This window comes from Petaurus breviceps, unplaced genomic scaffold (genome assembly GCF_028583685.1).
Source record: "Petaurus breviceps papuanus isolate PSGF00001 unplaced genomic scaffold, PetGlider_PUasm1.0 90779, whole genome shotgun sequence".
In the NCBI taxonomy this organism is placed as follows: domain Eukaryota; kingdom Metazoa; phylum Chordata; class Mammalia; order Diprotodontia; family Petauridae; genus Petaurus; species Petaurus breviceps.
The window spans coordinates 5619229-5637865 of NW_027187344.1; the positions used below are offsets into that span (position 1 = coordinate 5619229).

Consider the following 18637-nt stretch of genomic DNA (forward strand, 5'->3'; position numbering starts at 1 on the left):
ATATGATTTATTTGCCTACAAAGGCAATTTCAGAACAGGGTGTCAATGTTTTCTATATCAAATGCTAATAACTTTCCATGCAGAGAATTGATCGCAGGTATCTAGTTTTGGGCACAGCCTTTTATACTACCTGCAGTGCAATATCAGTTCAATTCTAGGAAAGGAGAAGGCACTGAAGCTATTTAAATTTTTACAGCAGCAAACTTGCTACTTCCCTACGATGCTTCATGAATACTAAGTATTTGGAAACTATATAAGCTTGGTTAAAGTGATACTGTCAAGACCTTTTTGGTGGTGGTTAAGGGATGATAATTAATCTCATTTTTACTTTCTGTGCTTCCCTGTGCTTTCTTGCAGACTTGGGAAATGAATATCCATCTCTCTGCCTTAAAATGTTAAAATTACCTTAGTAGCACACTTAGAAGGCAGCCAGTTGTTCAACCTTTGTTGCAAAGTTTCTAAGTGTTAGCCTGTTGCATCACCATTCCAGTTTCCCCTAACCCTTCTCTTTCTCAAAGGGAGTCAAATCAAGGTTGACTTTGTTTCGTTTCCTTCTATCTTTGTGCACCAAAGTGTCTAAATGCATGTGTGGTGCTCTGGGAATTTGAGCCAGCAGAGGGAGCACAAAACACTATTTTTGTGTAAAAGAAATAGATGTGGTGATGTGTTTGCCCTCTGTCTTCCCCTACACTCTCAGTGGGTTTCAGAACTAGTATATAAAGAGACAGTTAATGTAGACACTGTTTATCTTTTTTCTTGAATTACTTATAATCTTTCCATTGGGTCAAAGTTGAAATACTAATCATTTTGTCTGTCTCTATGCTCTTTCTTTTTTAAAAACACCTGCCTTACCATATGAACATTTTTAATATTTGCAGCTGGCTCTACAGAGCTTTGATACCATCCAGAAACTGCTTAAGGTAGGAAAAGCCATGAGTCTGGTTGTATCATTCCATTTTTTTTTTTAAAGTAAAGAAACAGTCACACCTTAAAGTCCCAGGAAAGACTTTTGTTTCCTCCGTTCCTTGGCCTCCTATCATGTTCCACTGGAAACCTATCAGTCTCTGTTTTGGAACTGGAAAGATTTTGCCCTGTCGAATGCGTTGGGTGTTGGCCTCTGCCAGATTCTTGGTTCTTGTCTACTTGGTCACTGGTATCCTTCACTGCTTATATTCCCTCAAAGTGTTCACCATGGCTAATTGTGCACTTTGAACACAAGAAGCAATTTTAAGGGGCGCATTTATGAGACCAAGGAGAAAGGTACAAAATCTCAATGTCTGTCACCTCCAGCTTAGGCAAAGGATTTTACTTAAGCTTCCGTTTCCCTTGTTGCTTAAGTATTGGGAAGCAGTATATTTTTATCATATGCAACAGAAAGCAATTGATTTGTGAAATGTGTTTTTCTGTTTATGCTATGAGAAGAAGAGTAGCAACCATTTGAAGCAATGAAAAAATGAATACACTTCTATCTTCTTATGGAATGTGGGGAGCCTGTTGTGGAGTTAAAATTTGAAGTTACTGCCAGTCTTAACTATGGGCATTGTAATGCCTATGAGTTGTATCTCCCCTATTAGGCCTCCTGCAACATAGGGATAACCATGAATTATTTTCCTTGATTTGTTTAAAGGAGAAAAAAATTAAAAAAAAAATTAGTCCCTGTGCTCTTGACTTAAAGAAAAAAAAAGCTTTATATTGAGCTTGGACTGTTCCCTTCCCTGTAGCCATTTACCTGGATTGTGCCTGGAGTGTTAATGGGGGGAGAAAAGAGAAAATCAGAAAAGGCCAGGTAAGAACAGCCTGTTTAATAATTCTATTTTCGGGTCCCACTTCTCTCCTACATTCCTTTTAGAATCACTCTTATCCATGGGTCCTTTAAACCAGGAGAGAAGCTTCTCTCAAGCTGTGTTCTGTAGTTCCAATACAGAAGAAGCTATCAGGTTGGCAGAGAGAAGTCATATCCAGACAGTTAGGTCTATTTTTAAAATATTGATGAGCCTTCTGACTTAATGTTCCTTAGGGAGGGTGGTGGTGATGGTAGTAAAGGTTTGTTCTTTGTTTTGTTTTGTTTTAATACACCTACATTGGTTCTTAAAACTATGTATTGCCTTATCTGCAATAGGACCATGTAGAAAATTGTCACTAGAAGAAAAGCCCAAATTGTTTTTCAAGCTTTTGTATTATTTTGTAAGTTGGTAATGGGTCACATTGTTGAAATATGCATGTACTCTTTAACCTGAAACCCAAACATCCAATATTGTTCTGTGTTTTTAAAAATTGTATTCAGCAGGATAGAGAGGTTGCAAAATACAGTTCTAACTCAAATGAATCTTGTTAACTATCTATTTTCATTTCATCTCTTGGGCTGAAGGGCTTTTCATTATTTCATAGTATATAGAATTAATACTACCAAAAAACCAAATTCACTTGCAACCTTTTATTTTTTTTTCTTGAGATTCCTACTGATACACACACATTTGGTTTATTACATATATTTCTGTATATTTTGTTTTAAACAGGCTACGCAAAGGGATAAACATCCTAATTTCAACTCCTGGACGTCTGGTAGATCACATTAAATCCACCAAAAACATTCACTTCAGTCGAATACAGTGGCTGATCATTGATGAGGCAGACAGGTGAGCTTCCTTCTGCTAAACCCACAGGCTTTATAGGGAAGTGTTTGCTTTGTATGTTTTCTGTTTTAACCTCCATAACCCACAACCTGGCTCATTTCCCCTGATATAAATGTAAATTCCCTCTCTCATGCGATCTCAGGATCCTGGACTTGGGTTTTGAGAAGGATATCACAGTGATTCTCAACGCCATAAATTCAGAATGCGAGCGACGTCAGAATGTCCTGTTGTCAGCCACTCTTACTGAGGGTAAGTTGGGTGGTATTTGTGATGTCTTTATTTTTAATGTAGATAACCTGAATTATTAGTTGAAATGAATGTGCCATGTCCACATAACCATTTTGGGATTGCTAAATATAGCTAGTACCTGTGAAGGAATCCCACAGTAGAAAGGTGAGGCCTCTGGAAGTAGAATACACTAGAAAGTGACATAGTGGCTCTATCAATTGGCTTTGCATAAATCTTTTTCTTCATTCTGCAGAGGGTTTCAGTAAGTTAATGGGGAGTTAATGGGGCTATGGTATAAAAAAAAGTAACAAAGTCTGAAAAATTCAGTCTTGGGGTGGCTAGGTGGTACAGTGAATAGAGCATCAGCCCTGGAGTTAGGAGAACCTGAATTCAAATCCAGCCTCAGACACTTAATGCAAAACCAGCCGTGTGACCTTGGGCAAGTCACTTAACTCCAATTGCCCTGCCTTCCCCCTCCAAAAAGAAAAAAAATTCAGTCTATCAAGAGAAGTTACAGGGAAGAAAAGAGCCCTGGTTTGGGGGTCCTGTGACCGAGTTCAGATTCAGGCTCTGACTTGTGTGAACAGAGCAAGTTACCTCCTCTCTCTGAGCCTCAGTTCCCTCATTAGTAAAATGAGAGTATTGGACCAAATGATCTGTAAGGTCTCTTTTATCTCTCAGTCTTCTGACCTCTGTGGATTCAGGATGAGTTCTGTAAGCAGCCCATTGAAAACAGGCTTCCTCACTGTTCAGAATATCAGTCCTTATCCTTATCATTCTAAGTACATGTTTAATGTATGTAGCCTTTGTACCTTGGGCTTCCCTTAGCATCTTCAAAGCATGTTCATTTCTGCTGAACTTTTCACTGTCACTGTGAGGTATGTAAGATAGGGGTTATTAACCCATTTTATAAGTGAAAAAACTAAGGGCACAGAAATATTAAATGACACATTGACCAGGATCATATAATCAGTTACTGACCAAATAGGGACTAGAACCCAGTTTTTCTAACTCTTAGCCTGGTATTCTGACCACAAGACTACATCACATTCTGCCTTTTCAGTGCCCTCACCCATGTGCTTGTATCCCTTTATACATGGGACACTGGGGGAAAACAAAACAAAACAACATGGCTCTGCCCCTGTAGGTTGACAGAACTGGCATGGGTGGATTAACAGTAGACTATAAAAGTCACCATTGGAAAGAGACCCAACTAAAAAGTTCTACTATCCCAATGAGATGTTGTGTATGTATGTTGTTTATGTGAGTGACCCATTTCACATTGTATATTTAATAATAGGAAGTATTTTAAGGTTTGCAAAGCACTGCATATGTAATCTTACTTGAATTATCACCAGTTTCTCCTTTTCCCTTTGCTAAAAGGTGTAACGAGGTTGGCAGATATCAGTTTGCACAATCCAGTTAGTATTTCTGTATCAGATGAAGCCTGTGACCAGCACATCAAAGGATGCAAAGCAGCCAGAGAAGCCAGTCTCCTACAAACCAGTGCTGAGCCAGACAGTTTTGCTGTGCCTGAGAAACTCCAACAGCATGTGGCACTGGTTCCCAGCAAACTTAAACTTGTCACACTGGCAGCCTTCATTCTTGGAAGATGTGAGGTGAGCCTGAGGACTGGATATGGCCTGCCTTTTAGTCTGGGTCTGGAAAAAAATGAGCTAGACTTCTACAAGGGTCAGACTCTGATAGAAAGCCCTCCAACGGTTAAACTTGTCTGTTTTTTCAGGCTGCGGGCCATGGGACTAATTCTTACATCACATTTAGGCAAATATAAGAGGGCACCGACAGTCATTATGTGTAGAACAAAACATCACCAAAAAGTTTGCTTCCCAAACTCGTGTTGATGATATAATAGTTAATAGGAATATTTGGGGGAACATTCCAGAAACTGAGGCTACTGGATTTGGGTTTTTTTTTAAGGATTGTGGTATTTATAGCATTTATTTACTTTATATAATACCTCTTCCCTAAGGGTCCCTTGAAATAGGAGAGTTCTAGATGAAGGAACTCAAGAATGAAGCTTTTAGAGTTACTACAAATATGAATAGTCTCTACCAAACCTTGCCATGTCTCTGAGACAAGCAGGCCCAACTTACAACCTTGCTAAAAGAACATCTACTTTTCACAGATACAAACAAACAAACCAGTCTTGTGTTAGGATGTAGCCCTCTAATTATCTCTCTTGCATCCTTCTTAGGAACAGAGTGAGTATTGTCCTTTTGAGGACTTGATTCCATTACCCAGGTTTGCAGATCTATGTCAGCATGGCCAGCCACCCTAGCAACTGATTCATTTTGTGTGTTATCCTGATCAAGAAATCTCTTGTATTGTTTTGTTTTGTTTTGTTTTCCCTTGGATTGAAACAGTTTGAAAAAAACCAGAAGCTGATTGTCTTTTTCTCGAGCTGTGAGCTGGTCGAGTTCTACTACCATCTCTTCCTCCAGACCCTGCTGGGCAGCTCCATGGCCCCAGCATCAGGGCAGTCACCATCTGCCTCCTCCCGATTAAAATTCCTGCGTCTGCATGGCAACATGGAACAGGAGGTAAGCCCTGCCACTTCTCACCATGGGACAGAATATCCCTGAGATTAGAAGCCAGGGAAAGGCCAGCCCAGGTTCTATCTAAACTGTCCTCCAGGTTCAGCATTGGGTTGCATCTCCTCTGAATTCTCTCCTGGGCTTGGGGAAGAGTTATTGTTTTGCCTAAAATGAGCCTTCCATTAGAGATGGTAAATAGATCGGACTGATTTATTGATCTGTCTGGGGAGGACTATGGTTCCCTCGTCGGCACCAAGAACTGCGTTTGGTTGCCCCTTGTTGCTGGCCTCTCCTCCACCTAAGAGATCTAGCAGGCCCTAAGTTTGGCCTGAGTCTACCTCAACCAGCTGTTAAGGCAACAGAGCACCACTAAGTAGCTGGCACCAGGGAAGGGTTTTGCCTTTTTAGTACCCAGTGTGTAATTAGTGCTTGATGTCTTCAAATTAAGAGCATTAATGGAGCTAAATTGTGGATCCCATATGGTACTGCTGAGCGTGACTGCTGTCATTGTCAACAAGATACAGCGCTCTCTCTTTTTAAAAAATCTTTTTGGGAGCAGGTACAGTGCACCAGAGGGGCTTTGGGTCCCATCTCCATCCTTGGCACAGAATTTCATATCTTGTCTGGGATCAAGTGTGTTAAGTTTTGCTTTTTTAGGCACTTGGACAGCTCTCTCATTCAACCTTGTACTCTAACTAGGTCACACATTTAGGGAAGCCGAGCCAGTTTGGGAAGCAAAGCTTTAGGCAAGCACACTGGAAGTATGGAACAATGGACCAGCAGAAAGTGAACCCAGGATATGTTATCTCAGAGAAGAGATAACTTGACTGGGTGAGAACTTGTAATGAAATGGTGAAATAAGACCAGCAACTTGGAAGTAGGATGATTTAGACAAGGGCTGGATTTTGATTGAAATAGAATGTCAATGCTGGAAGGAATCTTAGAAATTAGATACAACTGCCTCATTTTACAGATGGGGAAACTGAGACCCAGAGAAGGAAACTGACACTCCCTAAGGTCACAGAATGAGTAAACGTCAGAGCCAGGACAACTAGGATCTCTGTATCCTGACTCCCAGTCTTTCTAGTCATATCATAACTTATCATATCTTAACACTTTGCCTAATCCCTCAATGGGAGAGACAATGTAGGGTTTTCTAATTAACCAGCCCTCGTTGATCTCTGCAGAGTAGACAGGTTAAACCCTTGCCCAATTTGTTCTGTCCCTCTAACACAAATCATGGTCTTGTCATGAGATACCTTAGGCTTTGCTAAGTAACATTCTAGAGTCTAGATCTCTGTTTATTGGTGTAAGTGTGTCCGAATTCTGAGCTCTGCTAGCAGAAAGGTAGAGACCAGGATAGAGCCACAGAACTCTGTAGCTCTGTATTTCTGGCTCTTCTTTAGAAAGCAGTCAGCTTATTTTCATTTCAGGAACTCATAGAAGTAAATGCAATAATATTGATACTTCATCTTTAAATAGTACTTTAAACAAAGGATCAGTCTTCTCAATGTCTCTGGGAAGTAGGTATGAGTTGAGTGGTGTTGTCTCCATTTTTTAGATGGAGGAATTGAGAGAACAAATCTCTGCTTAAGGCAAAACTACTAATAGAACCTAGTTTATTGCCCTGGCCATTGAACTTTCTATAAGTTTCCCCAAATGATTCTCATAATTTTACTAAAAGCAGTGGACAATAGGGGAAAAAAATAGGTTGGAGGGAGGCTTTTCATGGTAGGGATGATAGAATAGATGTCAGTATTTAGTAGCTTCTCCCTACCCCCCCACCTCCAAATTGATGTACATTATTATTATTATTAATTATTATTATTGCTTTTTGGAGGGCAATTGGGGTTAAGTGACTTGCCCAAGGTCACACAGCTAGTTTTTGTGTTAAGTGTCTGAGGCCGGATTTGAACCTCAGGTACTCCTGACTCCAGGTCCGGTGCTCCATTCACTGTGCCACCTAGCTGCCCTGATGTACATTATTTTCAATCTAGATCACATAGCACTGATTCTTAGGAACTGTTTTAAGACTTAAGATGGTTCCAAGTAGAACCCAGGGTCCACCTACATTTGATTTTGCCTTTCTTTATATCTCCAGTGCTTAGCACAGTGTCTGGCATGTAAAAACTGCTTAACACATGCTTCTTGGCTATGTGACTGATAGAACTGTGTTCCACTTATTTATTTATTTATTTTTTGCTGTATGTGATTTCAGTTTTGGAAGAGCTAAACTGTAAATCAGGATATTCAAATTCTAGTCCCAGCTCTGTCACGACTCCCACTGGGGCCTTGGTCAAGTTACTTTACTTACTGGGGCCTCAGCTTTCCCATCTATAAAGTTAGAAAGTTAAGCTGGGTGCTGTGCCCAACCCTGTCTAGCTCTAAGAATCTCTTTGCAATAAATAAGCCATTTTCCCTCCTGTCTAGTTTCTGAATCCATAGCTTTTATGCAGCATGTGTCAGGGATCATGGAGGGGAATAGGATTCACATTGCTAGTCCAGTCTTGAGCTTCATCAGTGTCCAAGGCAGCCCTGGCATAAAGAAAGTCCATGGAGATCAGGTCTGAATCAAAAGATTGAGAAGTTCCTGGCTCTGTCCATCATACACCCTCTCAGGTGTTGGAGAACTGTTGTGCCAGGGACCATGGCATTCCTGGGGAGCTTAGAAGAGATGCTGCCTTTTACTTAGGCCTCTCCCCACTGGCAGATTGACATGGCCCTGATTGCTCAGAAGCCTGTGCCTTGAGCACTATCAAAAGTCATCCTTCAGGGGAATGAATAAAGGAAAGGAAGTGTTCTTCATTTCTCTGATCAAGTAGTCTCCAACTTTTTTTCCTTTTTTAATCTGGACCCTTTAAAAAAAATAGACCCTTTTTTAATGTAAAAAAAAAAATTGGGAACCCTTCACAGTGATAGTAGTTATCATCAAAAAATATAGAATTCAATAGTGCTTTAAATAAATTTCTATTTTATCAATCCTATACCATATACATACATTTGAAAAATAGTAATGCCTAGTTGTGTAAAACCTCATTCATTTCAACCTTCAGAAGCCACATTTGCTAAATTAAGATCAGAATGGCAGTGCTTGGTGCACACGTGGATTTTCAAATATCTTAGATAAGTCTGACCCTGCTGGTCTCCAGCTGCAAGTTAGGAGCCACTACATTAGAACACTTGTGTTTTAACTTGTTCAGAGTAATTTCTGAGCTTGTAACTTTGCTCCTGGACTCACAGACTTAGGGGTGAAATAGATCTTAGTGTGGTAGGTGAGGTAGGACTTGCCTAGAGTCATCTGGCTAAATCAGTGGCAGAGCTGGGGCAAGAGCAGCCCTCTCTGCTAAGTTTTCTGAGCTGCACATCAGGTCTTGGGTCTTATTTACTCTTGGTTTTGGCCTGTGTTCTCAAGGATGTGTTTATAAGAAAGTGTTGGTGTTAAAGTCATGCTAATGAGCATTTTTTTTTTTTTGGTGGGGAGGGAATATTCCTCCCATGCTTGGGAATCTTGTGTTCTCCTTGATTTATGTAGGCAGGTTCTTAAGTAAATGTATTTTACTTTTTTCCACTGATAGCTTACTCCCTAAATTTTTGAGGTTTTTTCCCCTTTCTCATGGTAAAGCACCTCTGTGCCTGAAAATGGACATAGAACTAGAAAGTTGGGGAAATGTGAAAAATTTGCACAGCAGAAAATAAGAACCTGTGATTCTTTGTTTTGTAGGAAAGAACAGCCGTTTTTCAGGAGTTCTCACAATACAAATCAGGCATCCTGCTTTGTACGGTATGTATTTTTTGTTAGTGCCTGGGGAAGACAAGGAGAGGTTGGATTTTGGGGAATAGGAGAGTCTTGACATTTTGTATTTTCATCAGCCCTACAGGGAGAGGGGATACTACTAGCCCCTTTGGGTTGCTGGCTTTCCTATAATGCTGATTTGTGGCCTGCCAATGCCTACACATAGCCTGCTACAACAGTGTAGAAGGCTGGGCTATTTGCTCTCTAATAGTGGCAGCTGTTGGTCTGAAAATGTGTGAATCTTGGCGATTTCTACCCACGGAAAACTTGTAAATTATAGCTATCGGGAGTAATTAGAGCTGAGAAACTCTTTCCAGGTCTGAAATTACTCTGCTTGCTTCTGCACATCTTTCCTTAAAGGAAAATAGATGCAGTTGGGCAGATTTGATTTACCATTTTATAAAACTATCATTTGCCCTGCAATTTTCAGGGCCAGTTCATTCAGCCTCAGTCTTGTCAATTTTAGATGACTACTCCTTCCAGTGTAATGTCTGACCTGTTTAATGTGCATCTCCCTTGTGCTAGTCTAAGACTGAAGAACCCACATCTTCCATGCTTCATACTCTCCAGAGATGTACTTGTACTCTCCTAAGACCAAAATAGACTTCTCTGATTGTACCATCTTGGAGAATACAACTTTAATCCCCAATTGATTATTTGAGGAGTCTCTGTATGCACAGTAATGAAATTCAGTTGCTTTGCACGATATATAGTAAATCTAGTCAACAAATCCTGGGTAGGAACATGGAGAAACTTATCACCCTGGATAACTCTCTAGGCTGTGGTCAATACAATTAATTACATTTTTAGGGAATTCATTGTTCTCTTAAATTGAATTAGAATTATCTTCCTTCTCAATTATTTTACTTAAAGTTTGTAATGGACTTTTGTTTTCTTCTTGTGCACATATAACATGTATGGCTAAATAAAAGACCTGCCTAATGACCCACTAATTCTATTTATCACAGTAAGCAGAGTTGACACTTATAATCAGAGGAACTGTAACCAGATGCCAGTCAGTGTAGCGCTGTCTCTGCTAACCTGGCATGTTGCCGCTACAGATCATAGATCATAGGTTTAGAATTGGAAGGGACCTTAGAGGTCATAGAATCCAGCCCCCTCATTTTGCAGGTGATGAGACTGAGCCTGAGAGGAGAAGTGACTTGCCCACAATCGCACGGCTAAGTGTCTGAGTCAAGTATCAAATCCAGGCACTCCTGACTGCAAGTCCAGTGCTCTATCCACTACACCACACAGCCTCTTAAATAGGTTCATGTCTAGTTTTGCAAAGGTAGGGAGTCCATCAAGTCAAAATGATCAGGGTTCATATTTTTTAAAGAATTATCCTCAAATGCCTGGATCTGGAGCAAGTCTCTTTTATGGCTTGGACCCATATAGCAACTGGTCAGGCCTCTGAACCCTTTCTCAGGATAATGGGATGGTGTTCTTTTCTCTTTTTAAAAAATTCATAATTGAAAGAAATACAAAATTTCAGTTAGAAGCTAGTAAAAATAAATATATGATTTTTCCCATCCAGTTTCACAGATCCCCTGAAATCTATCTGTGGACCCCAAGTTAAGAACCCCAGATCTAGAGGGATGAAGACAGTTCCAAATAATTTAGGGTCTTGACCAAAAGGAAAACATACTCTATGGCTGGTATAGAAACGATTCAAGAAATTCAGTGTTGAAGACATATGCCAAAATCTGTTTTCTGAAGGCAAAAAGTGAATAGCTCATATTTCAATAGTATTTTCTTTGCAATAACCCTATGAGATAGGTAGCCCAAGAGTTATTTTCATTTTACAGGTGAGGAAACTGAGGCTCAGAGCTGAGTTGCCTATTACTACATAACTAGTAAGTTTCAGAACTAAGGCTTGAAATGAAATCTCCTGCTTCTAAATCTAGCACTTTTCCCACTTCATCAAGATGCTAAAATTGATGTATTTGCTGCTCACATAGATTGAAGTATCTTGGGGAGTGGGCAGTGTTGTGTGCTGCCTGTATCAAAACCACAGAGCAATCGGTTACCTTGTTTGAGATCTGGAAGGCAGCGAGTGGGTCAGACCAGCAATAGGATATCCCAGCTCTGTCTTTAACAGAGCCAGAAGGTGAACAAATTGCAAAATCATTTCTTAGAAATTGTCTTTTTTTTTTTAAGTATGCAAATGCCAGGGTGCTTCGTGGGTATGAGTGCACAGTGAGCCTCAAAGAAAGCTACAAGTAGCCAAGGTTCAGACAGGTTTTTTAGTAACTCTACATGGAAGGAAAGATCATTGCTTCTGAAATGAAATGCTCAGCTGAGGTAAAGAGCATGTGATGACTTTTCTTGGCTCCCCAGGTTATAAGCAGTCCTTGGTGTTTGCTAAAGCAGCTTTATCAAAGGGTTCAAAACTGCTGCCAGTGTCACAGACTTTGTCCTAAGCCATCAGATTTCACCCTGACTTTCTTACTCTTACCTGTGGCATAGCAGCGACTGTAACCAAAGACAGAGAGCATCATTGGTTTAACCATATATGACCCACAGCCCTGGTATTTCTTGTATGTCAATAATACTTCAGGGAGCTTTGTAATACTTTCAGGGATTTTGTAATCATTCCATAGGTGCAAATCAAAATACCCCTGTAATGTTGTATGGGCTTTAAAGTCCCTGTGCCTGAAAAATTCACTGATCTGTGGCGAACCCATTCAAGAACCGCTTATACCTTAAGCTAGGCTGGTCCTTGGACAACAGACATAGAATCTATTCCAGGACTCCATACCTAAAACCTTTCCAGCTTGGTAGAACTTGTCAGGCCTGATTGGCCTCTGAGGGTCCGGAGTCACCTCTATGTCCTATGATAAAGCACCTGAATAGGACTTAAGTGGAAGAGTCCTGGCACTACATTAAAAACATTCTCATTTACTGTCTATCTAATTTCCCTAAGGCCCACAGGCTTGTGTTAATTTCCATGGCTATGTTAATTTGCTCTGGTTATAGTGTGATGCAGATAGTTCTGATGTCATGACCCTGCCACTCTTACCCTTTACTCTGAAATGCAGCCTTTTGCCCTGTCTTGGTAAAATGGTTGGGGAGCTCCATAACTCTCAGTTCCTAAGCCAGGGTTTAAACCCGAGTTCTGCAGCGATAAAAGATTGTGCTTTTATCCAGTGTCCCTGCCACCTCACCTAACATATTTGTTTGTTTTAACCTGAAGCTTCTGGCACCCGATAGTTGCAGGGCACACTCACCACACTGTCATAGATCATGCCAGGGTGAGGAGGAGGGATTGTCACCCCGCTTCCTTTTAAGCAGCCTGTTGCTTGCCAGGCTATCTGAATGCTCTCCAGGAGCCTCCTTAGTGTTAATGAGGAACGAGAGCCACGTCAGGACAAGGCAGATGGAGAATTGGCTTCTTTTGATAAAGAGGAAGCATGTTGTTAATTGTTCTTTGTCCTCCTCCCCCTCCCCACGCTATCCCCCATACTGTGCCTCTTGGCGTTTTGTTTTTATCTCCCCAAGAGGTTCACAATGAGACCTGGAGAGTGGGTGACTCTTCAAGGATTTGGGGATTATGTAACCACCAAAGGTTACAATAGCATCTCCTTCCCTGTCAGAAAGTGGTGCGTATGTGTGTGCACACATATGTGTGGGTGCATGTGTGTGCGCCTGTGTGTCTGTGGGTACATGTGTGTATGTGTGATTCTTACTGGAAGGTTCTTCATTATTGTTTGAATGCAGTGATAATTCATTTTGGCTCATACAGCATCCTATATACTGTATTCAAGACATTATATAAGATCCTGGGGGTACAAAGAACAGTGGGCTTTTGTCTCACTTAGCTCTATGAAATCAGGAACCCTTCTCTTAACATTCCATACACTTGTTTTGGAGTCTACTATTGTTCTTTGCTCACAGTAGGTACTTAATACTTGAAGTTGATATTCAGTGAAATGTAATTTATTAAGCTCCTGCTTTTATTAAGCATTTATTAAGATCTTGCTATGTGTAGTGGAAGCAGTGAGGTGGTAGTGCAGTGGATAGAGCACTGGGTCTGGAGTCAGGAAGATCTGAGTTCAAATCCAGCCCTGGGTACTTGCTAGCTGTGTGACCCTGGGAAAGTCACTTAACCCCTATTTGCCTCAGTTCCTCATCTGTACAGTTTCATACTAGAGAAGGATATGGCAAACCACTCCAGTGTCTTTGTCAAAAAAACCCCATGGAGGTGACTGGATAATAACAACATATGCACTAAGGCACTCTGCTAGATGCTGTGAATACAGATATTTTTAAAATGGTGCTGATCTTGCCCTCAAAGAGCTTGTGATCTAATAGGGTGAAATATATGTATATAAGTCACAAGAAAAAGGTGGAAGGGCGGATAAGAAAGTTGTTGGGGAAGGAGCCACCAATCAATAAAAAGGTTGTCTACAGGCATTTGACAAAGTAATTTTCTGTCCTGAGCAAATTGGGACTAGCATAAGTTTCAAGTTCAATGTGTATGTGGGACTTGGCAGAAAAGAAGCATTTTAATGTTCCCACTCTCCAAAATGGAATTGAAGAGCCCAAGAGATAAGATAGAGGAAATTGGCGTAAGTAGTTGCACCTTCTGTTTTCTTACAGAAAAGAAGAGTGAAAGGGGAAAGCTTTTTTAAAAAAATACATAACTTTTGGGTTTATGAAATGGAGAGATGAAAGAGAAACAAGATTTTGAGAGAGCCATCCAGAAATGATGTTTCCACACTGTCTCAGTGTCCTTAAGGCCCCCAGTTAGCTCTGCCTGCTGGTATATGCGGCTTTTCTCTGATTGTCCTTGATATACATGAAGTCCAGTAACCTTTCCCCAAGGAGCAGAAGCAGCAATCCTAGTATAACCTCAATCGAGCTGATTGGTTAGGAATCAGTTTTTCTTGCTGCCCGAGCACATGGTTCTTTTACAAAGGACAGTCAAATAATCTGCTAATCTGCCCTGTTTTCCTCTAGCTTCATGATTTCCTTTGCCTCATGCACCTTCTTGTGTCTGCCTGGTTCTTATTTCCTCTCCTACTGGTATATTTCCACAGTGCCAAATAGTCAGGAAGACAAAGGAGGAGATCGTACGGGGTGAAGGGGAATGCTGAAGAATGGAAAATACCCTTCCCCAAACTGCCTTAAGTTTGTCCCCACCCTTCTCTAGGATGTGTCTTTTAAATAAAGTTCATCTTCTCCATGTTATTTTTTTAATGGAAAGATCACTTGGAGATCGTTTGTTGTTTACTCAGTCACGCTAACTCATGTTGCCAGTTTTTTGGCGGCTCCAGCCAAGAGCTCTCGCCTCTGACAGTTTCTGCACTCTCTCCTTCCTCCTCTGATTACGCAGCCCAATCTGTCACCCGGACAACGGGGGCCTGTACCCTGCTGATGGCTTTCCACACTCGGCAATAATGACTTTTGGCAGGCCGGGAAGGCGTCGGAGGCGAGTTCTCTCCGTCCCTCACTCAGAGAGCCGGCAGGCCCCCTCTCCCTGTTAGTTAAAGCACTTTGTGAGGTTCTTGGGTAAATAAATGAGTCATTTTAATCCAACTGACAGGTTGGCACCTGAGCAAGCTGCCTTCCATCTGTACTCCTAGGTCTCATAGAAGCAGCCAATTGTCAAGCTAGGGCCTTCAAGACCTCACCATTGAGTGTCTTTCAGAACTGACTTGAGCAATTCTTTTGCCCTAATTAGATTGCATGAGTGGAACTGGAGGAGAGGATTCTAAGTTCTAAGGGACAAGCAAGGCACTAAACACCTTTGCTGAGTCACAGGGTTGCATCCATTCAGGCATTTAATAGGCATCGTGACTGCCCATTAAACTGGTTGCAGCCCACATCCTAGGCTCTGGAAAGGCAAATATGGCCACTACAGTTCTATGTGTGGAAGCCAAATGCAGGAGGGTATGTGTGGGTCCCTCATGAGTGTGAAGCATTGTTGGTGAGAGTGTATTTGGGGGTGGTTTGAGGCAGTGCTTTGTTGCTAGCGTACCATATTTGACTTCACTTGAAATATAACTGCTACCATTATAATGGTATTTTGCATTTGTATCATGCTTACAGTTTTCAAAAGATTTTTGCATACATGATTATTATAACCTTTGTAGGTAGGCAAAGCAGGTGTTCTCCCCCACCTATTTTTTTTAACAGATTTGAGAAAACTGAGCCTCAAAGAGGTTAATTGACTTGCACAGACTCCATGTTTCCTGGTTCCCTTTTATTGTAACATGTTATACTACACTAGATCAGGGGTGGGGAACAGCCTCGAGGCCACATGTGGCCCTCTAGGTCTTCAAGTACAGCCCTTTGAATCCACACAAAGCCTCAAGACCTCAGGTTCACCACGCCTGCACTAGATTCTATGAAATAAGGAGAAACAGTTTAGTTAGGGCCTGGAGGAAACACAAATACTTGGTATACCTCAAAATAGTCATTTTCCATTGACATAAGATACAGCAGTAGAAGCATTAGTAGGGTGAGTCTTGTCCAATTGCCCATGAGTAGGACTGTGATTGGGTTTTGGAACCTTGAATTACTGTTCCAAGAGACTACTGGGATCTTTCATAATTTATCATTTCACTTTGTTTGTATTTTGAGTGAGTTTCACGAACATCAGGTGCTATTTTAGAGTTTTATCTGCTTCTCAGTGAATTTACTAAAATGACGAGCATTAAATTTTTTACAAAGCTTGTCTGAAAGGAACAGGCAGCCCATTGTCTACATGCATCTCCCGCCGAAGAGCAGTTAAATAAAATAAATCATTTCTTAACAAGAGCTTAGCAGATTTAAGAGCCCGTCAGTTTCTTAAAGACATCAACCATGGTGGGTATAGAAAGCAATTCCTGCTCTTCTTCAGATAGTGCCAAACTCTAAATTGTGCTCTCAAAAGGCCGTCAGCTCAGTAACATCAGCCTTCAGCTCTTTAGCATGTGTGGGAGTTTTATGAAAACACTTCAGTGGGTGGTTGACACACTTTTAGTATATTAGGTTTCTGCTTACTTAATGCAGCTTTGCCACCAACTTAAGGAAAAATCGGCATCCTGTCATATATTCTGGTGAAAGCTGGTCAGGTTCTGATGCCCTGTCTATGGCAATTTTATGTGAATTCAAGAAAGTGACTGGGAGTCTACTTCCCTGGATTCTCTCCCATTACCCTTTGGAGCAAGTGGGCTTGGTAGTCTCCTCAGCTCCAGATAATTGCAGTTTTTAAGTGATTCTCTGAACCTAGCAGTACCTGCTAGAAAGTGAGTGTTGTAATGGAATTTCATGACGCTATATCCTAATTTCCTTAACAAGCTGGCTAGAGATGGAAAGGTACAGACATTCTTGCTCTCTGGGACCCTTGTAGAGGACCAGTTGGAGGACAGAATAAGTCTTTTCTCTTCAAAGTTTGAGGTATTCTCCAATGAAACATTTCAAGTGATTAACAGGTTTGGCCTATATTTTAATTAAGCTGTCAGATGTGGCACATTGCTTGCTTGCTCCTCTGCCCTCTGAGGCCAGAGGCTAATCAACTGTGGATTTTCTAAACACTCCTACAACTCTCCCCTAAAACCACGGGTAAAAAGAAAACTGTAACCTCAAAATAAAGAGGTACCCTATACCTTTGAAGAGAAGGGCATTCTGGGGAAAAAAATTAAATCCCATCAAAGCAATGTGTTGGGCATTGTTAGTGGACATGTGATGGGCATCATATCCCTGCCCTACCTACTTCACCAGTTTGCTGTGAGGACTGAATGAAAAAATAGATAGGAGAGCTCTTTGCAAAACACAAAGTGCTATTTATATATGCATGAGTTATTGTTATAATATGACGTATCTGATAATTAGTTGGCAGTTTCCTCTTGGGTAGAAGACATCAGAAACTGCATTCTCCACCTTCTCTCTTTGCTCCTTCAGGCAAGTAGTTCCTGGCTGGCCTGCCACTTTTTCTGTAGCTATCTTTTCTTTAACTGTGTTCTCTTCTATTTTAAAGGACGTTGCAGCTCGGGGCTTAGATCTCCCTCAGGTCACATGGATTGTTCAGGTAATTTTTCAGTTCTTATGGTGTGGGCATGAGGCAATACTGTATAATCATGTATAGATCCTTCAATCCTAAGTAGAATAATTATTACTACCCTCTTGGGTGTTGCCTGGGTAACCAGTCAGTAACCAGACTTATCAACACAGTTCTCTTGACATCTTTCCTTTACTTAGCCCACCTTTTGGCTGCAACAAAACAGACAGAATATACAATCAGGTAAGGGAGGTGGCAGGCTCTCCAGCTTCCAGGCTAATGTGTGTCAGAAACTAAAGTTTCAACAAAGATATAGTCCCTGCAATCTGAAAGCAACGTGAATTACCCAGGCCCCTGGGAGGCCTCATTGTGTCCAGAAGGAGATAGCTCAGCTATCCTGAGAGCTGTGTCCATGTACATTGACCTGCAGGGAGCAATTAAGTTCCTGACAGCATCTTACACTTACCTCTAGCTACTAGAAGCTTTGCCAGAGGGTACAGGTGTTAGCACTCGAGTGTGGTGGCTTTTGTTTTGTTTTTTTCTTTTCGTTAGACTGCAGAATGATATTTTTAAGCCGTTTCTATGTGAGGGCCAAGAGAAATGTGCCTTGTTTATGTTAGTCGTGGTTTATTCACATTTTAATAGCATTACAAGACTGTCAGTGGAAAGAACACTGACCTACTCCTCCCAGATGATCACTTTAAGACAAAATTGATTGTTTCTTTTGTCCTGGTGGCTGTAGGTTATGCAGAAGATAGAGGACAAAGCTAATTCTATGTACAGGAGGCCAAATGCATGCAACAAATTGATCAATTCAAGGCTTCTTACACTGTGACAATTGATTGGTTTTAGATGCCTGGCTTTCCATGTATTAGAGTCAACTTGATATTCTTCTGTTTGATTTCTTGTCAAGAAAGGTTCACTCAAGGAATAAAAAAGGTAGATGTAATATACAGTTAACTCTTGGTTATTTTCGACAACGAGAAAGCTCACTGGCAGGGATAAAGCAGAATAGTGTGGCAGAGAGAGAGTCAGGAAGGCCTCAGTTCAAGCCATCCCCCCAGCCTTACACCCTCCCCGCTACGCTGTGTGTGGGACTTGCTTGTGTGACCCTGGGCAAACCACTGAACCTCCTGGTGCTCCACACAACTCCAAAAGATGAGAAGGTGACAACCTACATCAGTGGAGAGACTTTGCTCATCAGGGAGTTCCTATGTCATTGAAATCAAATCAGAGGTCCAGTCCCTATCACTGATTTAAGTCTTTGCATATACCATGTTTCCCCGATAATAAGACACTGTCTTATTAATTTTTTGGACAGAAAAACACCAGAGGGCTTATTTTTATGAACATTGACAGCAATTTTAATAAACAGGTAAATGTGAACAAAAAAATGTATCTTTATTCAATAAGCAAATCACTGGGGAAGAACAGGATGACG

At 41.1% G+C, this 18637-nt stretch overlaps 1 protein-coding gene across 2 annotated transcripts in view; it reads left to right on the plus strand.

The window, feature by feature from the left end:
- The window catches only part of DDX31 (DEAD-box helicase 31), a 90097-nt gene that overhangs the window by 23559 nt on the left and 47901 nt on the right, over window positions 1-18637 (plus strand). For both annotated transcript variants that reach the window (XM_069069294.1, XM_069069295.1), the window contains 8 exons: window positions 879-920; window positions 1722-1786; window positions 2517-2636; window positions 2776-2882; window positions 4245-4480; window positions 5246-5422; window positions 9138-9197; window positions 17176-17226. In XM_069069294.1, coding sequence (XP_068925395.1) covers window positions 879-920; window positions 1722-1786; window positions 2517-2636; window positions 2776-2882; window positions 4245-4480; window positions 5246-5422; window positions 9138-9197; window positions 17176-17226 — 858 coding nt within the window. The remainder of the gene's footprint in view (window positions 1-878; window positions 921-1721; window positions 1787-2516; window positions 2637-2775; window positions 2883-4244; window positions 4481-5245; window positions 5423-9137; window positions 9198-17175; window positions 17227-18637) is intronic.